The 25,927-nt window shown below is 36.4% G+C and overlaps 2 protein-coding genes across 6 annotated transcripts in view; one reads left to right on the forward strand and one right to left on the reverse strand.

The window, feature by feature from the left end:
* Positions 1-41: 41 nt before the first annotated feature.
* PIGB (phosphatidylinositol glycan anchor biosynthesis class B) lies at positions 42-24,581 on the forward strand. 3 transcript variants are annotated; one of them, XM_081227047.1, is made up of 12 exons: positions 42-249; positions 1,865-1,998; positions 2,426-2,545; positions 6,412-6,516; positions 8,095-8,225; positions 10,857-10,997; positions 12,286-12,337; positions 17,391-17,602; positions 18,213-18,277; positions 20,897-21,110; positions 23,696-23,876; positions 24,203-24,581. In XM_081227047.1, the coding sequence occupies exons 1-12, from the start codon at positions 123-125 to the stop codon at positions 24,338-24,340; spliced, it is 1,620 nt and encodes a 539-aa protein (XP_081083173.1). In that variant the 5' UTR covers positions 42-122; the 3' UTR covers positions 24,341-24,581. The 3 variants fall into 3 exon arrangements, with proteins under 3 accessions (XP_081083173.1, XP_081083175.1, XP_081083174.1); XM_081227049.1 differs by having other exon boundaries at positions 23,696-23,757; XM_081227048.1 differs by having other exon boundaries at positions 20,990-21,110.
* The window catches only part of CCPG1 (cell cycle progression 1), a 38,982-nt gene continuing 37,423 nt past the window's right edge, over positions 24,369-25,927 (reverse strand). For 2 of the 3 annotated variants that reach the window (XM_081227045.1, XM_081227044.1), the window contains exon 10: positions 24,735-25,340. In XM_081227045.1, coding sequence (XP_081083171.1) covers positions 25,151-25,340 — 190 coding nt within the window. In that variant the 3' untranslated portion in view covers positions 24,735-25,150. Of the gene's footprint in view, positions 25,341-25,927 lie in introns of all 3 variants that reach the window. The other variant, XM_081227046.1, reaches the window with a different exon arrangement.

A 25,927-nucleotide genomic window follows, 5' to 3' on the forward strand; every position in this document is an offset into this window, starting at 1 on the left:
TGCCAGAGACGGCCGCTCGCAAAGGCCAAACTTAGTGGGCGGAAGAGCGCGCTGCTTCAGCTACCTAGGGCTGGGGACGGTGGCGGCTGGCTGTCCCCAGCAGACCTCGAAGCAGATGCAGGATGGAGCGAGACGGCGGCAGCCTCTTTTTCCGTGGTCTCCAGAACCGCTCCCACGAGAAGATGAAGCTGAGAACGAGAAAGTCCACCTTGTACCTCAGCCAGCAGAAGAGCACTGGGCGCGGCGGAGGTGAGTGAGTGGGTGTGGAAGACGAGCGGAGTGGCGGTGGCGGGAAATCGCCGACACTGAGCGAGGGCTCCATCTGCTGGGGGGGGGCAGGGGGCAAGAAATCGCTTTGCTCTCGAGAAGGGATCCTCGATCCCTGTCGCTTGCGCGGCAGTGTATTCTGCATTATTTTGTGCCGTCCTCCCCGCAGCCGTGTGAAATGAGTAAGCATGATGTGGCCATCCCCTTTTCAGAGAGGGGGTCGCCACCCTGGCCCAGTGTTCCCGAGGTTTCGTAGCTACGGAGGGGCTGATTCCTGGAGTGCGACCAGGTCTGACCCCCGCCGCACTGCTTTTTCTTCACTGCCATCTCCGCCTTTTCTTTGGTCCTGATGTAATGTTGACAGGAGAAAAATCATCCCAGCAAGTGGGATTTTGATCTGTCGGAGGGGGTATTTACAATAAAGATGGGCTCCTCATTCAGTAAGTAAGTATTTATTTTGCGCCTTTTATGGGCCAAGCGCGGTTTTTCAAGGGCCAGTTCTGAGTACGGTTTCTTCTGCCTGAGTCCACGGACTAAAGAGGAGGAAAGGAAAGAACAAGGTTTTCTGACAGCAGATACAGTGCAGTCGGGAGGTTTGTTTCTGAAAGATGAAAGTTCAGAAGGGGCATGTATGTGGTCTTGAACGTACCAGTTGTCTGAGAAACATTTAAAATGTGTTCCTGGAGAAGAAGGAAGGAGAGTGGCAGGAACCCGGAATGATAGCAAAGACTCACAGTGGATCAGAGACAGGTTGCAAACTCAAGTCCTCAGGAGGCCGGACAGGCGAGGCTAAATGTATACATAAGAAGTCAAAGCACCCTATATTTCAGTACCAGCCAGTTCCCAGTTGAGCTCTGTGTTGCCAGATCTTAAAGAGTTTTGATATGCTGCAATACAGATGTTAATATAAAACCTGATTTTTAAATGTTGGCAACCAAACTCACATTAAAAAAGTATTGTCTACAGGCAGTCCATTTGTGATTAAGAGCAGGGCTTTGGAGTCAACATGCAGACCCGGTTTTGAATCCTGTTTAGTTATTTACAACCGTTTGACTTGGGAGAAGGCAGTTTAACTTCTGAGCCTCAGTTTCCTCATATATAAAATAGGGCTAATGATATTTTCCCCATAGCATTGAGGACTAAATGAGATAGTGCATGTAAAGGAACGAACTCAGTGCCTAGCATAAAATGCATAGAGGACCATTTTATATGCTAGTATATGCACATTATACAAAGTGTCGCTTCCTATGTTAGTAATTTGTTAGCTGGTTTCTTTCATTAGATATACATATAGGATAACCTAATTAGCCTAAGGCCTTAGTTAACCCAATCTTTTTCAAAATGTACCTTAATATTCTCTTTATATTAATAAGTTGCCAGAAAGATTGGTGAGGCTCTGGCCTTTGTCTAACTTTCCGCCCAGGTCTGCTTTGAGAGTAGTGTGGAGGGGCCAGAGTTCACCACTGCTTTAACAGAACCTGAGCAAGGGGCCAACCAGAGCAGCAGATTTTAGTTCCCCAAGTGGAATTTGCCTGACTTTTGTGCTACAATTACCTGTTTGTTCATTTTTTGTTGTTTTTTTGTTTTCTTTTTTCAGATCTTCTTGGTGAAAACATTTATCTGGTCTTGTTTACCATAGCATTACGAATATGTAACTGCTTTTTAGTCCAGACAAGTTTTGTTCCAGATGAATATTGGCAGTCTCTTGAAGTTGCACATCACATGGTTTTCAAATATCCTTTGTAGTTTCTTTTCTGGACTAGAAATGTGTATTCATCTTAGGAATTGTGTCAGCTCCATGACATATTTTCAATAGATTTTCCGTATTTTCTCCAAATAATTTTAACTTATAAAAGTATGCCATTATTTTACGCTAATATTTCTTCTATATCTTTCTTTGATGTTAGTGTACCTGACTCAGCCTTTAGCATATATTCCCAAAGGGTTCAGTAATGTGGAGGATATAGATGAAGTAAAAAATACATTCCTGCTTTGAAGAAGTTAACAGTTTAGTTGGCCAACTGCATTTTTACTTCAGATATCCAGTGTAAAATACTATTTTTTTAAGCTTCTTTGCCAAAAAATAAAAGTGTTTTATATATAGAACTGAAAAGAGGTTTTGTTTCAGTGCTATTTAACATTAGTCCTTAATATTACTAATTATGGTTATTTGACTTGGGAATGGACAGAAAGATTGAGGGGTTACACTTACCCCTTAATCTTTGCAAGCATATACAAGATTCTGCACCTTTTGGGGAAAGACAGTGTTCAGTTGCTGGTAAGTTTAAATAAAAGTAATCAAAATAGTCATTAACAGATTTATTCCATCCCTTTTTTAAGGTTAATGTATATTAACTAAATGATAATATTGGTATCATGAAGTTTGTTTTTAAAAGACTACTGTTGTTAAACTCAGACCGCATCTGGGAAGCCCAGGGTTCAAAGACATACTGTGATGTGTAACTGTTCAATATGTGCTAAAACATAAGACTGAGCATGAAAGTGTTCTGCTGTGAGCAATCCTGTTAAGATATACAGATTCTCAGAATGACTACATTATATATTATTCATACTCTAGAAGTAAATTTCCTTCATAAAAGGATCACTTAAGAGCAGTGTTGTATCTTGCTTTTTTTAACTTGTGAGCAGAGGATCATGTTATATGAGCCTATGAAGACTAAATACATGTAAACCCACTCAGGATTTAGTGTTGAAATTAAAAATGAGGAAAATTAATTTGACAAAAAAATATAGTGATATATACAATCATTGTGCTATGTAGTAGTTAGCCATCAATAGTGAGCAGGGTTGTAATCCCTAGATCATGAATTTCTGGGGTCAGTCACCAGGAGAGGATACAAAAGAAGAACTAATGGTGCAAAAGTTTTTCTAACCCCATTCTCAGTATCTTTAAGCTATCATCAAGTTGGACTCAGAAGTTTGGGCCTTCCCCATTTTCTGTTAGGGAAGTGGCCCAGAATTCCAAAGGCAGTCTAAATCCTGAAGGGTTTTTTGAAGCCTGGAAAGACACTGAGGTTCTGGAGTTTTTGTTTTTGTTTTCTTAGGCTGTATTGTACCCTCCCCTTTGCAACAATATTTGATTACCCATTTTTGAGAAACAGGACCATATCGGTAAAATTGATGCTTCATTTGGGAATATCACAGGGAAGGAAAATTGAGAGCAGTAGCAGGGTTTCTCCCATTAACACATGTAGAAGTTAGGAACTATGAATTCTCTTTCCTTCTCTCAGAGCTACCCACTAGCTTCTAGATCAAGAAGGATATTCATAAAGACTCGAAACAGGGCAAATATATATAATATCCCAGAAAGTAGGTTATATTATGAATGAAGGAGTCTTCAAGATAGAAAAACTTCCTATTCCTCCACGATCTATCCACTGCCCTCAACCTGTAGCTGACCCACCTGGCCATTCTGTGATTTAAAGGAAACCTCCTCTCGTCCCCATCCTACCCCACTCCAATACCCCTCCACCCTCCAAAAAACCTCTATCCTACCTGGAACTTGAGCAGATAGAGAACCATTATGATGCTATCAGTCAGTCATTCATACTCTCATATTGATTATTTTTAAATATAGATTATACAATTTTGAAACTAGAAGGGGTCAGAGACGTGATAAAGAAAATAGACCAAAGTCACAGCATGTTAAAAGCTAAAACTAGATCCTAGGTCTACTTATTTACAGCCTAGTGTTCTTTCCAGATAGCTTCTCTCTAAACTGCATAAGGTGAAAAGAACTAGGGATGGCTTAAAGCTCTTGCTGTCCAATATGGTAACCACTAGCCACCTGTGGCTACTGAAGACTTGAAATGCAGCTAGTCCAAATTGAGAAGTGCTATTAGTGTAAAATACGTACCAGACGTCAAAGAACTAGTACAAAATAAGAATGTGAACTATTTCTGTAACTTTTATATAGAATAAATGTTGAAGTGATATTTTAGATATAATGAGTTAAACAAAAGCACTAAGATTAATTTTACCTGTTAAGAGATTTTTTTTACTTTTTGACTACTATAAAATTTAAAATTCGGTATGTGGCTCACATTGCATTTCTACTGGACAGCACTGGCTTAAAATATGTGAGAAGAAAGAGGGATAAGAAGGGAAACCTGTGGGAGTACCACAGTGGGGGCTTTGAACGGTCAGGAGATGGCACAAGGGCATGTGGCTCCTAGAGCTTAACGGAGGAGGATCTTAAAGAGCAGAAGTGTAGAAAGGTAAGCCGCCAACACAGGCCTCACCTTCAGGGTTTACCCCTGGCATGTTCCTTCTCCTCTTTTTTTTTTTTTTTTGCTGTACGCAGGCCTCTCACTGTTGTGGCCTCTCCCATTGCGGAGCACAGGCTCCGGACGCGCAGGCTCAGCGGCCATGGCTCACGGACCCAGCCGCTCCGCGGCATGTGGGATCTTCCCAGACCAGGGCACGAACCCGTGCCCCCTGCATCCACAGGCGGACTCTTAACCACTGCGCCACCAGGGAAGCCCTCCTTCTCCTCTTTACCCCACCGCCCTAGTTGTTATTTTCCAGAAGCCATGTGTAACTGTTTAATTCTTGTCAGGTCCTTATAACCTGGAAAATAATGATATCTTAAAAGTCTGGAGAGACTGCTAATAACTGGGAATTTACAACTCCACTTATTTTTGTGCTGAGCTAAAATCTACCCTCTCTTAAATTCAAGATTTCTACATGACAACCCTTCAAAAAAGTTTTATTTATCCAGGATAAATATCTCCAGTTCTAAACCTCATAATCAGATAATGTCCTCTAAACATCTTGTAATTTATTAATGTCCATCTTAAAATGTGGGTCTCGAAACTGAACACAATATTGAAAGCTAGGGTAACTAGCTCAGAATATAGTGAGACCATTAACTTCATAAATACTATACTTCTCTCAGTGCACAAGAATCCTTTTAGTCTTTTAGGGGCTACCTCAACACTCAGCTCCTATTAAGTCTGTAGCAAAATTAACTTTTTACATGAAGTACTTTCATACCTGGGAGGTGAGGAGGAAGCTTATAGATTCTTATGCAGGGCAAACAGAAGGTGAGTACAGAGGTGCCTTTAACTGTACTTTACAGTGCACAGTTTAAGTGGAATTATGAAGTACAATGTACCTTTAACTCTAAGATTTAAACATTTATTTACAGATTATTGATAAAGGACGTAAAGCTAAAGTGTCAGAAGCCACTGACAACTGAAAGTAAAGCAGCTCTAATTATAATGTAAAATTAGTGAAGTTTGATCCAACAAAAATACAGATTTACATATAAATTTTTAGAAACACATCTTTTGAACAAACTAAAATTAAGTTGTGATCTACCAGCAAGTGTTACTTTCTTAATAATAACTGTGACACATTTTAAAACTCAAAGATGCTAATGTAAACATTAGAATCATTAACTGTAATTAAGTTATAATACATTTACTCTTTCTTTTTACTCTTAAATTTATTCTTCAGTGTCATCTGACTGGACACCATGTTTCTGTAATTATAGATTACTTAAAGCTTAAAAAAAAGTAACATTATTTTATTATCTATATTGTAGGATAGGGGAGCAATGTAACTTAGTAGCTAAGAGCTTTGGAGTCAGGCAGACTTGGGTTTGAATCTTGACCTCCACACTAGCTCTGCAGCCTTGGGGAAATTATTTAACCTCTCTATGCCTCAGTTTTCTCATTTATAAAACAGTACCTGTTAGAAGCACTGAATCAGCTGATATACATAAAGTACTTAGTATGATACTTAGCATACAGTAGGGTAAATGTTTCATAAAAAATTACCTACTGTTATGCTACTGAAAAGAACTACATGTGCTTCTAAAATAGAACCTTCACACAATGAAATGGTCTGCTGGCTATTTAAAATTAGTAGTGTTGTAATATATATGTATATTACAGAGAGAATGAGAATGAGAAAACTACCTTTTGGTATTTCCATGAAAATTAATGCAATTTTTAAGGTATAAATTATTTTTGCACAAGAATAGAATAATACTTCTTTTTTTTTTTTAACTAAGAATGGCTTTCGATTGATAGTTGGGTCAGCTTGTTGATTTCTTATGATTTTAAAGTATGAACTAACAGATGTTTTTAATATCTTTTTTTTTTTAAACTAATGAAGATTTGGATTCCTAGACTTGCCCAAGCACTTCTGTCCGCTATAGCAGACTTGAGGCTTTACTCATTAATGAAGCAACTAGAAAATCAGCAAGTGGCAAGATGGGTGGTAAGTCCTAAACACTTTAGAAACTGTATGTCAGTTACTTCATTCCTATAAGCATGAAGCACATGAACAGGTCAGTCAATATGATTGATTCCCAAAACAGTTTCAGAAGATAATTTGTACAACTTTATAGAGGTACTTCCAAAATTAAGAACAGTAAAATGCAAGTGGACATGCTATCTATCTCCTTCTGAATGAGCCCTAGGTGGCAGAAGCCACTGATGCCCTCCAACACTATGAGAGGCTAAACCCTAGGACCCAGCCTTGGGAAGAAGCATGACTCAGAACTGAGTCCTTGCCTCACTCTCCATAATATTCGGTAGGAATAGTTCTAAACCACTGCCTACCTCACAGATCACCTCAGCTGTTTACAACCCTTGCTCACTCTTCCTCCAGCTACCTGAGACGTATCTTTTCACTGATGCACTCTTTCTCTTCTGGCTAGAATGGTAAAAATAGCTGGACTTTGTAAGAGAATGTGGTATAGAAGACTGCCTTTTGTCATTTGGCTCATTTCACAGTGGGGAGATAGATTCTCAAACTCCCATTCAAATCTTGAATGGATTTTCCCATTTAAACCATAAGTAAGCTTATATGAGCCAACTTAGAAATCTTACTACCTTTTTTATTTGTTAGCAATATGTTCCAAATTTCAAGTAACCGATGTACCAACACATTTCTGAATATTGTTAATTTATTGATATTAACAATTTATTAATTATTGATAGGACATATTTCTGCAGGTAGTGTGTTGATTTGCATTAAAAAGACAGATTGCATTAGCGATTGAGTCCTTGATAAGTGATTCAAGGATTAAGTCAATCTCTTTAATTTGTGCTTATACACACTGTCGAAGGCTGAACCTAAAATGGCAAAGGCATAATACTTCCTCCAAAGTAGCAGCACTAGGATCTTCTAGCTCAGGAAGAGCCTTTAACTTCACAAAAATTGGGAACATATTTTAAAGTCTGTATTTGAAGAGATAGGAAGCTGGTACGACATTTAATACCCTTGCACCAGCTAATAAGTTTCTTTTAAGGCATTTGTTTTGTAGACTGAATGATGCTTCTGTTTGCATGTTCTACCAAAAAGTGGTTTATTAATTTAGTCAATTTCCAAATTAAAATTTAATGATGTTTCCTGATAGTCATGATTTTTTCTCTTACCTTGTCTTAAATTTTCCACCAAGAAACAGGACAACATTCCAACCAAGGTCAATAAAAATCAGTCAAAATACTTGTCAGTAATATAAGACAATTTGAGGAATACTGATTGTGAGACTCTAGTTATGAATTTCAATCTTCTCTGAACTCTACCGTCAAAGAATCTGTGTTGTATGTCTTTTATTAGTGTGAAGTGAGATTTAAATCAAATGCAATGCGACAAAAATGTACCTGAAAGTATAAACTTAACTTTAACAAATACAGACCTGGTATCATAGATGTGCTTGATGTAACTTCCTAAAAATGATGTTTGGACATGCCCACTTTTAACATTATTTAGACTTGCTTGCTATTTTCCTTAGAATACTAAGCTTTTCCATTTCCCACTCCATATATGTTTGCTTATAATTGTTCTTAGTTTTTTTGCCAGTTATGCTCTTGGTTCACGTGGTATTGCTGTACCAGAACTCTTACAAACACAATGGAAACTGTTCTCACTATAATTGCTCTTTTCTACTATCCTTTGGAAGGTTCAAAGTTTATGAACTGGTGAGTAACAGTACTGTTATAATTATGTACAAAACTCTAAAGCATGCTTTTGAAAAATCTTAAATTATCAATATATTGCAATGTCCAGTGGACCCCCTAATGTTCATAAAGGCTATTAGAACCACAAATTCACAGTTGATGTATTTATTATAGCAGGAAAGAGATATACTCAAACCAGATAATTAAGGAGAGTTTAATAAAGGGACTGTTTACAAAGGTGTAAGTAATGTTTGGAAAAGCTAATAAGGGGATACCGTAGTACCCAAGGGCTAGTCACAACAGGAATTTTCAATTACCCTTTGGCCCCAAGGAGCAAGGAGAGGAAAGTCACTGAAATCCATAGAGCTGTAACTTTGAGAGGACCCCAACAGGAGAGGGGCACAGCCAGCCTTTAACCATAGCAAGGAAAGAGCAGGGTGAATAAAATACCCTGACTCTTCTGCCCTGCTGTTAACCAATACTAATGAGAAGCCAAAAAGCAAGGTAGCCCATTGATATAGTCCATAAAGGTCAGCCTCCCTGCACATTGAGCAGGTGAAAAGTAGAGAGCAGATCTGGATGGGCAAATAGAAAACATATGGACCTGGTTTGGGTTTATATAAATTGGTATAAAATACCAAGCAAAGGGAACATGAGAAAAGGCACAGAGCTATAAAAGGGCTTCATTGAATTCTGGGCAGGTTGTCCAGAGGAGCTCATGTGTGGTAGGATGTGTGGGAGAAGAGAAGAATGAGGGATGAGGCTAGAATGGAACTTTGCCTTTCTCCAGAATTTGGACTTCATAGGTAGCAGGTTACCACTGGTGGCTTTCGAGAAGCATGACATAATCTGATTTAGAAATAATTCTCTCGTAGTAGCAGTATTTAGGATATACCAAAAGGGAGTAAGCCAGAAAATTTGGGAATCTAGTTAAGAAAATTTGGGAATCTAGTATCCATTCTCCCTTATATGTAAGGTTTTTGGGAGGATCAAATCAAATAAGATCATTTCCGCATTAGACTCTCGACTGCAAGAATAGGTATTCACTTAGGTTACCTATAGATGAGGATATCTAAACATTGATTTCTATCAAATGAGAATAATACAACAGCTCTCAAGAATTAAATGAGACTCTATGGACAGTATATAGTGTATAGCACATGGCCTATTACAAAGTAAGTGTTCAGTAAGTACTGATGATTGACAATGATATTAAGTAATATTTCTGGGAAATTAAAAAAAAAAGACTAAAAAGATTCCAAACAAGTGACACAACTGTGAAAAGATCCTAGAATAGTGAGAGGACTTGATGTAAAATGATGGCAATGAGAATGGGGAGGAAACACAGTGGATGTGTGGGATGAAAAATTTCTATTTAAGGTGACTCCAAATTTTAAGACTGAGAAACTGAGTGATACTATTAACTTAAACATTAGACAATAAACAGGTTTGAGAGAAAGGTGTGGAGCTTATTTCATACAGTTTGATTTTGAATGCCAGTAAGAAATTTATGTAGACATATTCAGAAAGGAGTAAGAAATCCAAGTCTGAAAATTTGCAGTGAGGTTAGGTAGGCCTAGATGTATCTGGGCATCCCCTAGGTAGTTCCACTGTGGCAGAATTTGCAATTAGGCTGTCTGCAAGTCAGACCAAGCCACAAATGTTTTATTTCACCTACACAGTGTTTGTTTTTTGTTTTTTAACTACTTGGCAAACTTTTTAAATTGGGAGATCTTACCTAAAATATGGATTTCTAGTTTCTCTTGAAAAAAAATGTAAGGCCTGTTAACATTTTGGGCCAGGATTCCTTCATGATGATATCAGAGCCCCCATGCAGCCAATATCACACATTTTTTATTACTTATCTGGTCTCTGTAAGCATTTGAACTTGAAATCCCTGCTCTTACATCTTCACCAACATTGGAAATTTCTTTATAGTTACTTATTAGTTAATAGGTATGTAATGGTACCATAAGGTTGTTTTATTTTGCCACTGTCTGTAGTCCTCACGATTAAATTATCAGGTGCTCGCCTTCAACCCTTTATTGAGAGAAGTCCTAATAGTAAAAACCCACATTTCTATCCATGATCATATAGGTTTTTATAAGTAAGATTTTAAAAAAAAATCAGGTGTATATACACATCTTTCAGTTGGACAAAATTACCAGCTTACATTCAAAACAAAACCACATGTGCCCAGAAGCCCATCATTGCCTAAATAAACCCAATGTTTCTTTAAAGGAGCTTTTTTTTTTTCCCATATAAAATGGGGACTGTCTTTTATCTCTTATGTCTTTAGGAGAGACTTGATCATTTTTCCACCAGGAAAGCAACTGGCAGAGTTGTATGGTTAAAAGTTGGTATACCTTTCAGTAAACAAGATAAACACTAGGACACAGAATAACTTCTTACTTGAAAATACTAGAATATTAAAGCTGGAAAAGACCTTACATATTACCTCTCTTTATGGATGAGAAAAATTAAGAGCCAGAAGTTTAATTAAATTTCCCCAAGTCCCCAAGTTCACATAGCTATTTATACCAAAAGGAAAATGCTCTCATTGTTTTAAAAAAATGTTATACCACAGCATAAATAGATAACTTCTGAACTCATTTCCTAGTTGTCTTGACAATACCTTTTCCTTGCTTATAGTGTCAAGTACTCATCCCTGGTGGCACTTGCCTTTATAATTCGTCCCACAGCTGTTATTCTGTGGATACCTTTGCTGTTCAGACATTTCTGGCAAGAACAGAGAAAGCTTGATCTTATTCTACATCCGTTTTTACCTGTAGGGTAAGTATGGCTACAATCCATCTATTAATTTTAATAACCTATAAATTATAAATTATGAACAAGATTTTACATCTTTTAGTCAGTTACATCTTCTAACATCAATGAGAACTGTCAGACCAAGGAAACATAGTATTTCCAATTTTACATGTTATATTTTTATTTGTGATTCTAAAGTATTTTAATTTGCTTAAATGCGGATCTTGGCAATTTTTCTAAATTAGAACTTTCCTATGCTTTATTTCTTAAATATTTTTCAAATACATTTTAGAGATACTTGATTCCTTCACATTTGTATGGGGCTTTATAATATATGTGTTCACATATTACCTGATTTTCACAATTCTTGGATCTAGGCAATGTAGGTATTTTTACTTTGTGATACAGAAAATGGAGGGCTTGGTGAAATTAAAAATGAATTAGCCAATGTCACTGGGTTGATTGCTCTGATGGAAATGGGATTGAAACCCAGGTCCTCTTAACTACATTTTGAGCTCCTAGGATCAGAATTATCCCAGGTATCTAGTGGAATATCCAAAATAATTATTTATTGAAGGGATGAATGCATTTTGACTCTTAAAACAGTGATCTTCTTAATATACTAGTATTCACTCTGTACAGGTTATTTTTGGTAGCTATTAAAAAAGGACAAAATCATCCGGTGGCTCAGTTGCCAGTGTTGTCATTTCTCAGATTTATTAGCATTGTTTTGGAAGTAATGCATTCATTCAGCAAATATTTATTTAATCCTAGTATGTGCTAGGTGTCGTTCCAGATGCTGGAGATACAGCAATTTAACAAAATAAAGTCCGTTTCTTCATGAAGTATACATTCTAGTGGGGGGGAGGACAGCTAAAAACATATGATTAACATGTTTCTCAAATGACAATAAGTGCTATAGGGAAAAATCATGAGAGCCTACAGATGAAATTACAGCCCCAGTCAATATCCTGACAAGTTATGAGACCCTGAGTCAGAGACACCCAGTTAAGCTGCGCCTGGATTCTTGACCCACAGAAACTGAGATAATAAATGTTCATAATTTTTGGTTACCACATTTTGGGGTAATTTGTCAAGCAGCAATAGATAATACAGAGTTTGTTACTTTTAAAAAGTTTATTTAAATACAGCTTCTCTCAATGAAAGATCTTTCAAAACGATATTCAGTTGGTAAAACTTTTAAAGCATTTTTAAACTGGCTTTTGATGCAGGGCACTTTGCAAAGCCATATGCTACTGTTGGATTTTCAGCAAGTTCAGAATGTTAATCACCTGTTTATTTTGTTTTTCAGATTTGTCACTTTGAGTTTCTCTCTGATAATTGATCGTATTTTTTTTGGTCAAGTAAGTAAAAATATGCTTTTTTTTATTTTAAAAAAATATTTTAATGTAATCATTCATTACACTAAAAACTCAACCTTTTAATCCGTGAATATTTGGGAGCATAAGCAAATCATTTTTTTAATGATATGGGATATATTAGAAAAAAACTACTAGCATATGCCTTTGGTTCACTTTGCTGTGCTTTCTGTATAACAGAATTATATATTCCTAATTGAAGTTCAAGAATCCATTTTCAGGCATTTTTGTCAGGTTTGTAACAATAAAGGTTAATTTTTAAATGATTTTAATTGACCTCAATTATTCAGAATTTAAATTAACCAGAATATTCTTTAAGCATCTGATTTGGCATTTTAATCTTTATGACTATTGGCAATGCCTTTGGTTGTTTTTAAGTTCCCTGTTTTTAAGTCACTTATGGGTTCTGGAATCAGATGCCACTGTCTGAGGCCTAGTGCCCTCATTATTAGCTGTAAGACCTTGGACAAGTTGTATATCTTTCTTGCCAGTTTCCTTATCTGGAAATAATTGTGATACGTGTCTCTTACGGTTGGAAGATTAAATGAAATAATACATGTAAAACGCTTAAAACACTGCATGGCACAGTGAGCCCTTAATGTTAGCTGCTGCTGTTATTACCTACTTTATGCTATAATTCAAACTGCAGTGTTTTCAAAGCTTTATCTTAATAGGTAATGTCTTATGCCATAAGGTAGAACAGTAAAAATTTTAATATAGGTACCAAACACATAGACTCATAAAAATTATTTTTAAGGATTCTCTTTATGTCCAGTTGTATGTAAAACTTAACACTGTTATAACATTTATTCATACTTCCTTAAATCTCAAGAACCTAGTGTTTCACAAATTAACAAAAAACACATTAATACTTAGAACATAAAAAATTAATAAAGAATGATTTCATTGTTATTACAAATGACAATGAAAACACAACTATACAAAATCTATGGGATGCAACAGAAGCAGTTCTTAGATGGAAGTTCACCGTGATACAGCCCTTCCTCAAAAAACAAGAAAAATCTCAAATAAACAACTTAACCTTACCACTTAAAGGAATCAGAAAAAGAAGAACAAACAAAACCTAAAGTCAGCAGAAGGAAGGAAATAATAAAGATTAGAGAGAAAATAAATAAAATAGAGATTTAAAAAAATAGAAAAAAATCAATAAAACCAAGAGCTGGTTCTTTGAAAGGGTAAACAAGATTGACAAACCTCTGGCCAGGCTTCACACCAAGAAGAAAAGAGAGAGAACCCAAATAAACAGAATAAGAAATCAAAGGGGAGACATAACAACCGATACCACAGAAATACAAAAAACTATAAGGGAATACTATGAACAATTATATGCCAACAAAATTCGACAACCTAGAAGAAATGAACAAATTTCTAGAAACATTCAGCCCACCAAAATTGAATCAAGAAGAAACAGACCTACTGTATAGCACAGGGAACTCTACTCAGTGCTCGCTCTGTGGTGACCTAAATGGGAAGGAAATCCAAAAAAGAGGATATATGTATATGTATAGCTGATTCACTTTGCTGTACAGTAGAAACTAACACAACGTTGTAAAGCAACTATACTCCAATAAAAATTTTTTTAAAAAAAGAAATAATCTGGACAGACCAATCACTAGAGGTGAAACAATCTGTAATTGTAAAACTTTCTACAAACAAAAGTCCAGGACCAGATGGCTTCACAGGCAAATTCTACCAAACGTACAAAGAAGAGCTTATACTGATCCTTCTCAAACTCTTCCAAAAAATTGAAGAAGAGGGAACACTCCCAAAGATAGTCTATGAAGACATCATCACCGTGATACCAAAACCAGACAAAGACACCACCAAAAAAAGAAAATTACAGGGCAATATTTTTGATGAATATAGATGTAAAAATTCTCAACAAAATATTAGCAAACCAAATCCAACAACATATAAAAAAGATCATACCACAACCAAGTGGGATTCATCCCAAGTTCACAAGGATGGTTCAACATATGCAAATCAATGTGATACACCACATAAACAAAAGACAGAAACCACGTGATCCCAATAGATGCAGAAAAAGCATTTGACAAAATTCAACATCCACTGATGATAAAAAAACTCTTACCGAAGTGGTATAGAGGGAACATATCTCAACATAATAAAAGCTATTTATGACAAACCCACAGCCAATATAATACTCAATGGTGAAAAGCTAAAAGCCTTCCCGCTAAAATCTGGAACAAGACAAGGATGCCCACTCTCACCTCTTCTATTCAACACAGTACTGCAAGTCCTACCCAGAGCAATCAGACAAGAAAAAGAAATAAAAGGTATCCAAATTGGAAGGGAAGAGGTATAATTGTCATTATATGCAGATGACATGATACTCTATATGGAAAACCCTAAAAACTCCACACAAAAACTACTAGAACTGATAAATGAATTCAGCAGGTAGCAGGATACAAGATTAACATACAGAAATCAGTTGCATTTCTTTATACTAACAATGAAATATCAGAAAGGGAATGTCAAAAAACAGTATCTGGGACTTCCCTGGTGGCGCAGTGGTTAAGAATCTGCCTGCCTATGCAGGGGAGATGGGTTCAAGCCCTGCTCTGGGAAGATCCCACATTCCGTGGAGCAACTAAGCCCATGCACCACAACTACTGAGCCTGCGCTCTAAAGCCCACGAGCCACAACTACTGAGCCCGCGTGCCTAGAGCCTGTGCTCCGCAACAAGAGAAGCCACCACAGTGAGAAGCACCACAATGAAGAGTAGCCACTGCTCACTGCAAATAGAGAAAGCCCACATGCAGCAACGAAGACCCAAAACAGCCAAAATAAATTAAAAAAAAAAAACTTTCAAAATTGCACCCCCCAAAATAAAACACTTAGGAATAAACCTGACCAAGGAGGTGAAAGAATTATACACTGAGAACTATAAAAAATTAATGAAGGAAACCGAAGACGATTCAAAGAAACGGAAAGATATGCTATGCTCTTGGATTGGAAGAATTAATATTGTTAAAATGGCCATACTACCCAAAGCAGTCTACAAATTTAATGTGAGCCCTATCAAATTACCCACATTTTTCACAGAACTAGAACAAATAACCCTAAAATTTATATGGAACCATAAAAGACCCCAAATTGCCAAAGCAATCCTTAAGAAAAAGAACAAAGCAGGAGACATAACCCTCCCAGACTTCAGACAATACTACAAAGCTACAGTAATCAAAACAGTGTGGTATTGGCACAAATACAGATATATGGATCAATGGACCAGAACAGAGAGCCCAAAAATAAACCCACACACCTACAGTCAATTAATCTTTGACAAAGGAGGCAAGAATATACAATGGGAAAAAGACAGGCTCTTCAGCAAATCAATGAATTTAGAACATACCCTCACATTATGCACAAAAATAAACTCAAAATGGCTTAAAGACTTAAATATAAGACATGACACCATAAAAATCCTAGAAGAGAACATAGGCAAAGCATTCTCTGACATAAATCATACCAATGTTTTCTTAAGTCAGCCTCCCAAGGCAACAGAAATAAAAGCAAAAATAAACAAATGGGACCTAATCAAACTTAAAAGCTTCTGCACAGCAAAGAAACCATAAACAAAATGAAGACAACCTACAGAATGGGAAAAATATTTACAAACAATGAGACTGACAAGGGCTTAATTTCCAAAATATACAAACAGCTCATACAACTCAACAACAAAAAAAACACACAACCCAATTGAAATATGGGCAGAAGACCTAAATAGACATTTCTCTAAAGAAGCCATGGCCAACAGGCACATGAAAGGATGCTCAACATTGCTAATTATTAGAGAAATGCAAATCAAAACTTCAGTGAGGTATCACCTCACACCAGTCAGAATGGCCATCATCAGAAAGTCTACAAACAATACATTCTGGAGAGGGTGTGGAGAAAAGGGAACCCTCCTACGCTGTTGGTGGGAATGTAAGTTGGTACAGCCACTGAGAAAAACAGTATGGAGTTTCCTCAGAAAACTGAAAATAGAATTACCATATGATCCAGCAGTCCCACTCCTGGGCATATATCCAGACAAAACTCTAATCCAAAAAGATACAGGCACCCTTATGTTCACAGCAGTACTATTCACAATAGCCAAGACATGGAAACAACCTAAATGTCCACTACAGATAAATGGATAAAGAAGACGTGGTATGTATATATGTGTGTGTACACACACACACACACACACAAATGGACTACTACTCAGCCATAAAAAGGAACGAAATAATGCCATTTGCAGCAACATGGATGGAACTAGAGATTATCATACTAAGTGAAGTAAGTTAGGAAGAGAAAGACAAATACCATATGATATTACTTATATGTAGAATCTGAAGTATGCCACAAATGAGCTTATCTACAAAACAGAAACAGACTCACAGACATATAGAACAGACTTGTAGTTGCCAATAGGGAGGGAAGGATTGGGAGTTTGGGATTAGCAGATGCAAACTATTATATAGATAATAGATAAACAACAAGGTTCTATTGTATAGCACAGGGAACTATATTCAGTATCCTATGATAAATCATAATGGAAAATATATAAAGAAGAATGAGTTCGGGCTTCCCTGGTGGCGCAGTGGTTAAGAATCCACCTGCCAATGCAGGGGACACGGGTTCGAGCCGTGGGCCAGGAAGATCCCACATGCCGTGGAGCAACTAAGCCTGGGCTCCACAACTACTGAGCCAGCATGCCACAACTACTGAAGCCCATGTGCCTAGAGCCCATGATCCACAATGAGAAGGCACTGCAGTGAGAAGCCCATGCAGTGCAACGTCGAGTAGCAATGAAGACCCAACGCAGCCAAAAATAATAAGTACATTTTTAAAAAAAAGAATGAGTTCATATTCAAAATTATTAATGTAAACTACGGTCTGTTGTTTAGACTTCATTCTGATTTAATTTCATGATTCAGCCAAATTCCCTAATGCCAAAGATTCATACTTGGCACTAACACATTTCTATTTCTTTTTCCTTCAATGATGCCAGTGGACTCTGGTTCAATATAATTTTTTGAAATTTAACGTGATGCAGAATGTGGGATCATTTTATGGTTCTCATCCATGGCACTGGTACTTCAGTCAAGGATTTCCAGCTGTCCTGGGTACTCACTTACCCTTCTTTATTCATGGCTGCCTTCTAGCCCCAAAGAGGTATAGGATATTTTTGGTGACTGTGCTGTGGACACTGCTAGTTTATAGGTAAGATTTTATTTATTCAAATAGTTCACTCTTTAAATGTTACCAAGAAGTTAACTAAATTATTTAAAAGGTAAACTGTTTTATCTTTTGGAGTTGCATTAATTCCTATGATTTGTTAGTGGGGATTATTTAGCAAATGGAAAATGTAATAATTATGCTGGTACTCAAGACAGACTGAATACTTCTGATACAGTCTGCCTAATATGGATACATTCAATATTTAAAGAGGTTGAACAAATTGTATTTGCTTTTAAAGAACAGAAACTGCCAAAACTTTAAGTATTGAAGGACCAGAGAAATATTTTGAAAATGTATGCACCTTTATTTGAAATTTGAGTAAAATAACTTACTTGGATTGGTAATAGAAATCTTTTAGAATGCAATTGTACTTTAGAATATCGCATTGACATCAAATGTTAGGATTACTTTTACATCATCATCACCTTATAACTGAAGAAGAATGAGACTGATTCCTAAAGCATGAAATTCAGTCTCAGTAATTACAAAAACAGATCATGTTAATTATATTCCTTTTAAATACATTAACTTCTCAAACCATCATTTAATATAAGAAACTAATATTTTCTTTGAATATCTTTTTTTACTATAGCATGTTGAGCCACAAAGAATTCAGGTTTATCTATCCAGTTTTACCATTTTGTATGGTGTTCTGTGGTAAGTATTTTTGTATAATAGAGAAAAAATCAATGATAAAGAAACAGTTAAAAGACAATCAATGCTTATTAAACTCTAAAATATTATTTATTTTCTACTAGGCTAAATAAGAATTGCTCCTTAATTGCAAATTGAGTATATTACTGCAGCATTCTCTTTTTGCAGCCTAAATATCCTTTTTCCTGTGTCCTGTAAAGTGAGATAAAAACATAAGGATCCAGTATCCATAACACCTTTTGGTGGTGGTGTTTCTGGCTGTCAGAAATCTTTCGCTAAAAAGTAATACAACATGTCTATTTTAGAATAGCTAATTTAAGTTTATAGTTAAACTACAAAGTTCTACATTCCACAAATGAAAAATGTATATTGAAACTAATTTTTAATGCTTTACACACATCTATCCCTTCAAGACTCACTCTAATGCGTATGCAATTTTTAAAGTGATTCACACCTCTGACTTAATTTTTAATCTTTTCTCCATTTTTCCACTAGGTCTTTTTCAGTAAGTTTTTTACATATGGCTTCTAAAAAGTTACTCGGCTCTGGAAAATATGAATTTTTTCATTGGTTGGTTTGGAAAATTTATGAATTGAAACTTTATTAACTTCAAGTTTAATTCAGAATGACTGTTGGCTTCCTTCAAATATTAATCACTAAAAAAAAAATCACTGGACTAAGGAGGGAAGAAATGAGTAATCAACTGGGCCTGAAGGCTCAGAAAAACTAAGAAGTTAATGGTACCAAACTTTTTACTTAAAAAAAAAAAAAAAAAAAAAACCTCCAAACAACCCATTGAGTTAAGCAGCCTTCTTTGACCAAGTATAAGTGACCTCCTACAGATCTCAGATGTAATCTCTTCAATTTAGACACAAACATACACATCTATGTATTTGAAACATCTAAAGTCCTGAAACCAAAGTTACTGTCCTATTTATAGTCTTACTTCATATACAAATGCAGGCACAAATAAAAATATAAGCATCTAAGAGATACTTGGCAAGTTTTAAGAATAGTGGGACCATTTAGCAGAGCAAATCTGTTCACAAATCACTATTCAGATTTAAACTTTTTTTTTTACAATAACTTGAGTTAGAGTTATAATTGTTTGCTTTTCACCCAGGTGAGCATTGCCAGACTACTAGAGGACAAATATTTCTGTGCACATGTTTGGTTTGGTTAATTTAGGAACTTGGTTTCATTCCATTTTTAAAATCTGGTTTTTCCAGCATTCCACTTCTCTGCTCTGTGTCTTTACAGAGTGTTTTAAAGACTGAGTTGTCTGAATTCTCATTCCCATTCCAAAAGAGTAAGTCTTTAAGTGGCAGGATCTTGGGTAGGGTTTCTGCTTAATCTGTTTTTACTACAGTGGCCAATGCAGACTTGCTGGTCTCTGATTAGGCCACTTTGTTTTTCCATGTGCTAATCTTTTTAGCAAAACTGCACATGCACTGTTTCAAAAGTCAGGTAAGGGGGCTTCCCTGGTGGCGCAGTGGTTGAGAGTCCGCCTGCCGATGCAGGGGACACGGGTTCGTGCCCCGGTCCGGGAAGATCCCACGTGCCGCGGAGCGGCTGGGCCCGTGAGCCATGGCCGCTGAGCCTGTGCGTCCGGAGCCTGTGCTCCACAACGGGAGAGGCCACAGCAGTGAGAAGCCCGCGTACCGCAAAAAAAAATAAAAAAAAAAAAAAAAAAAAAAGTCAGGTAAGGATTTTTAAAGAACAGTGGTTCCCCTGCCCTCCCTCCCATTACCATATTCAGAGGCAATCACTTACACTCTTTTAGGTGGTTATTTTGTTATTTGTCTCCCTCTCTAAATAAAATGCTAATAATGCTCTTAAAGGTTACTGTTTTTGGCATTATCTACTGACTTCTCACTATGGAAAATGAAAATATAGATTTCCTTAGCAAAGTGGGTTTTTTTGTTTTGCCACATACAAGAATTACTTTTACAAATTAAAAAAGAAAAATTGTTTAGCATCTCCAAATTGTCCAACACTATAGTGATAGAAAAAAATAATAATAAAACATAAATCTTTCTCTTCCAGAAAGAGATCCATGCCACCACTCATAAACTGACCACTGAAAATCTCCCAGGAGCTTAGTGATGTATTTTTCTAAGAGGATATTCTGTTATACTTCCTTCAGAATTACTGAGACTTGTATGTACACAATCCATTGCTAGTGCTTGGGAGATTAAAGTGATAGGTAAATGGAATAAATACAAGTCCTATTTATTTAGCAACTATGTACCAGGACAGGCAATGGACATACATTTTTTTCTAATACTTGAAAAAGGTACTGTTAGGGAAGACAGGAAACTAATTCCAGAGCTAGAATTCAAATCTGTTTGTTAGACTCCCTAGCCATAATCTTTCCGCTATACCTCAATTCCTCTTTCTAGAAAAAGGTCAAGACATGGATGATAATGGATAATGACAGTGAATGGTCAGAGAAATTACAAAGATAACGTATTGCTGATTTCTTGTTTGTCCATGACAGTATTACAGCTTGTACTACACTTCCAAGAAAGATTACAAATATATTTGCAATTAATATTTGCTTAGCTATAAGAAAACAAAACATTACCAGTGTTACGATTCAATGTGTCTATCTTTATATAGGATACTCCCTAAACAACCTGAAATTGTGGAAGAAACCAGCTCTAAGTTTCCTGTTTTTATCAAATATGTTCTTTGCCCTCTATACTGGTATAGTTCATCAACGAGGTACTCTCGATGTCATGACTAATATTCAAGAACTCTGTTACAACAATACAAATATATCTTCAGCTTCAGTACTTATGATGATGCCTTGTCACTCTACTCCTTATTATAGGTAATAAAATTTGTTCACTATATGCTATTATTATGAAAACTACTTTAAAATTCCTTTTGGATTCCTGGATTTAAATTAACTGATCAAATGACTGTAAGAAATTTGAAACTGCTATTTATGTCAATGAAAATCATACACAACTTTTAAATAAACTTTAATATTCTTTTTTCAAAACTTACATTTAAATAATCTGATCAAAAGCCTATACGATATTTTATACTATTTAAAGGTAGTATAAAATATCATATAGGCTTATTTGATGGTACTCTTAGTAAAGAAATTCACTTATCATTGATCTGTACAAATCTTTATGATACATCTTATTATTTACATAATTTTGAAATAATCTCAAAACACTGGATTCAAGTCCAGATTTACTGTTTGACTGTTGCCCTGGTCTTAAACCAGTGTTTTTAATCTCTTTGGATATCAGCTGTCTTGCTTGTAAAAATCAGGGAATTCAATTAGATGACATCCTAATGCTTGGATTAAGTGTGTCTGGGAAATAACACTGAAACTGCCTGAATTATGCAGGACGTTTAAAAAGATATCATTGACCCTATGCTTGTATTTCAGGAAGCTGTATTATTTCACCAATTGCCCAATAAGGGTAAAAGGACAAAGCAAACAGCTTTCCTTTAGAAAATTCTTTACCTATCTGGCTTTTTAAACAATCTGAAGTTAATTTTCCATGTGCACTTTCAGTCAACTTAGTATCAAACTTGATATCATTTTAAGGTAATTTAACACTTTTGGAATACTGTACTTAACTGAATCATTAATGCCAATCATTAATGTGCAATTTGGAAATGTCTACCAAAAGCCACAGGTTAGATGGATGTTAAGACCCCAAGTATCCCTTTAACTTGAGGATCCTATACTATATAAAAGACTAGAGCTGAGAGAGCGACATTCACTCTCCATCCATGCTCTCAGTAGTGTTAACACTGAAGAGAACAGGAATTCTAGAGGTACCAAGATGCTCTCCCATACATGGTTGTAGTGGTTGATATCTTAGCCTTTGTATAGTTCACCTAGTTCTTGTCTTAATTTTTTCAACTTGCACAATGGAGCACAAAAAAAAAAAAGAAAAAAAAAGTCTGATACCTACTTTGGAATATAAGGCTGGCAGCTTTTTCTCTGTTTCTGCTTTCCCCTTGAAGCAAGACCTTCATCTTCAAAATTGTTAAAGTCATGAAGTATTTGAAATTTCTTTTCTTTCTTTCTTTCGGCTTTGTTGGGTCTTTGTTGCCGCGTGCGGGCTTTCTCTAGTTGTGACAAGCTGGCTTCTCATTGCGGTGGCTTCTCTTGTTGCGGAGTACAGGCTCTAGGCACATGGGCTTCAGCAGTGGCAGCATGCAGGCTCAGTAGTTGTGGCGCATGGGCTCTAGAGCGCAGGCCCAGTAATTGTGGAGCACGGGCTTAGTTGCTCCATGGCATGGGGGATCTTCCTGGACCATGGATCAAACCCATGTCCCCTGCATTGGCAGGTGGATTCTTAACCACTGAGCCACCAGGGAAGTCCCAGTCATGAAGTATTAAGGTCATGTGTAAATTTATTTATATTAATTTTTCTTTTTTATAAATTTATTTATTTTTGGCTGTGTTGGGTCTTCGTTGCCACGTGCAGGCTTCCTCTAGTTGTGGAGAGCAGGGGCTACTCTTCGTTGCGGTGCGCGGGCTTCTCATTGTGGTGGCTTCTTTTGTCGTGGAGCACAGGCTCTAGGCATGCGGGTTTCAGTAGTCGTGGCACGTAGGCTCAGTAGTTGTGGCTCATGGGCTCTAGAGCGCAGGCTCAGTAGTTGTGGCGCACGGGCTTAGTTGCTCCGTGGTGTGTGGGATCTTCGTGGACCAGGGATCGAACCCGTGTCCCCTGCATCGGCAGGTGGATTCTTAACCACTGCACCACCAGGGAAGTCCCTATATTAATTTTCCTGAGGCAAAGTTGTAAGCATGGCTTTTTGCATGGCCCAAGTAACTGGCGTAAGTTGTTATGATTCATCAGTCCATCTTTTTTACATACACTCTAGTCTTTCTATGCCACAGTAAAACCATTACTTATTTGAATTTTGATCAGTGAACCCATGTTGCTCTCTATTACTAAATCTTACTTATATATTTAAGAAAAAAAAAATAGGAAAGACTTAACATGTAAGGATTCAGAGCAGAAAGAGGAAAAGAATCCTTTCTGGTTCATGACCAGTTTTCTACTTTGCCAGATACTACTCTCTTATTAACAAGCAACATACCCAGTCCCAAAGGCCCCATCCATCCCTGGAACAGCACACTAATGTTATAGACTATTGAGTCCCACAAGCTGTTGACCTACTTCCCGCCCTGAAATGGAGTTTTGCTCTTTAGTTTGGACTTGAAGTTACTGCACAGGTACACAGTGTGAGAATCATATTCTCCATTTTTGAGAAAACTGCATTAAAGGTGTGCCTCCTCACCTTAACTGGAACCTAGTTTAGATTCAGATTTCACATTTTGTTATGTGAGCGTATCTTAAGAGTAATTTGAAAACTTTCACGAAAAAAATTTTTTTTTTACTTCTTGTAACTATAATGGTAACTTTCTTTTTATAGCCATGTCCATCACCCACTTCCAATGAGATTTCTCCAATGTCCCCCAGACCTGACTGGAAAAGGTGATTATCTTGTTGAAGCAGATATATTTTATCTAAATCCCTTAAAGTGGTTGTACAGAGAGTTTCAAAATGATTCAACACTGCCTACTCACTTGATCATCTTCAGCATCTTGGAGGAGGTAAGGGGACGTAAAAAAAGGTATAACTCAGTGTTTTTATTTCACCTCAGGTTTAGCAAACACTCAGGTAAATAGACAACATCACATTTTTTATGGTCCCTTTCAACCCGTATTTTATAACTGGTCTTTTCCCTAGTCCAAATCAGCCCTAGTTCTATAACTACCAAGGAATATGTTACTTACCATGAGTTAATTATTTTATTAAGAAATTGCATTGTTTTATTAAGAAAAGGGTTTCAGAAGAACAAATAGGTCATTCTTAAATTCTTGAAACAGTACTCAGCAAAATGTAGCCTTTATTTACTTAAACATTTATTTACTTCTAGGAAATAAATCCTTTCCTAATTTCAAACAAGTATGAGAGAACTGCTGTTTTCTTCCACACTCACTTTCCGGAGCGTCGAATTGGAAGTCACATATACGTCTATGAACGGAAGTTAAAAGGGAAACTCAACCAAACATGAACATGAAATTCTGACTTTGTTTAGATCTTTCTCAGAGAAATAGACATTGCTGAGCAGAAATATCCAGATGCTGCTTAAATATGCTAGTAAATACTGGGTAAAATTCGTGGAACTAGCAGAAAACCACTATGACTGCTTTACCAAATATCACTACTGAGGAAATATATGAAAAATATCACAAAATATAAAATCATATATTAATAATGCAATGCCAGATTTTAAATAAAGACCTTTAGTTTTCCTCATGGTGTACTTTTATTGTTTCTTCCACAATATTCAGATGTGCAAGAAATTTCACAAGAGAACAAGTCAGCAAGCTCATAAGGCAGCAAATTCTTCACAAGTCAACGGGCTCTTGAACCCACAAAAAAGACAAGAAGTGTAAGATTATAAAATGTTAGAGATGAAATTCCATCACAATGTACTTTTTTCAAGCTCTACTGGAAATTTAACACAAAGATCAGTGTTAATTACACTTCGTGATGTATGATTTGAGCTTGCTTTAAGCTCATACACTGAAAGGAAGTCTCATTTCATGCACAAAATCTGTTGCATGCCTGGCTTCCTTAATCTACAGTTGAACATTTCTAGTGCCAAAAAAAATTCAGCAAAGCTAAACTACAGGAAAATGCAAGTTAGTAAGCTTTTGCTTGATGCTTCTGAGTAATAATATAAAATCATCAAACTAATACTTAGAAATGATAAAAAGACATTGTTATCTTGATAATTTCACCTTAGTTTCAACACCAAACAGTATAGAAAGCATCCAAGTTTCTGTTACAGTTTTCTAATTTAACTTAATCGTGATGGTCAATATTTAGGATCAAAAGGTAATTGCCCCAATTCTATTTCAAGGTTTGCCATGTGTCTTCCATTAGTGCGACCATATTTATGCCATTTACCTTCCCTTTTATAAGGTTGTGGCTGAGGGTGCTTCTGCTCTTGTTTTCGATGCCTGGAGCTTTCAATATTTACCATACGTTGCTTTTTATCTGGTCGACTGAAAGCAGTAAACACATTTTTCATCCATGTTAGAGTTAAATTTATTTAAACAAGAAACAAATTTAATGTTTTTCTCCATTAATCTATTATCTGAACACTGAAAAAGGATGTTAAATTAATCTTAAGTATAATCCTACTATAACCATACGAAAAAGATTCAGTGAGTTTATACTTTTATCCTATAGAAAGAAAAAATAGACAAATTGTGCTGGCAAAGAGGGGAAACGATAAGTAGAAATGTGACAATAAAATAATGAGATGTGTTTCCATTATTTTTCCTCCTTTCCTATAAAAATGAATCCCCCCCCCAGTGGCTTCATTCATGAATATGTATACATCTCTTAATTAAGAGAGTCTCTCTCTCTAAGCCAAGGCTTATACAATGTCTACATGAACAGTTCTTCATCTCTATAATCAGGCTTCTGTCACTACTTCACTGAAACATTCCACAATGCCATCCATGGCCATCCAATTCCCAGCCAAGAAATCCAGTCTTTTCCGTTTTTTTGTTTTGTTTTGTTTAAGCATTTAACACTGAAATATTCCTTTTACTTGAGAAGATCTTTGGATTTTCATGATGCCACT

The sequence above is a fragment of the Mesoplodon bidens genome (genome assembly GCF_964165515.1).
Source record: "Mesoplodon bidens genome assembly, chromosome: 3".
Taxonomy (NCBI): Eukaryota; Metazoa; Chordata; class Mammalia; order Artiodactyla; family Ziphiidae; genus Mesoplodon; species Mesoplodon bidens.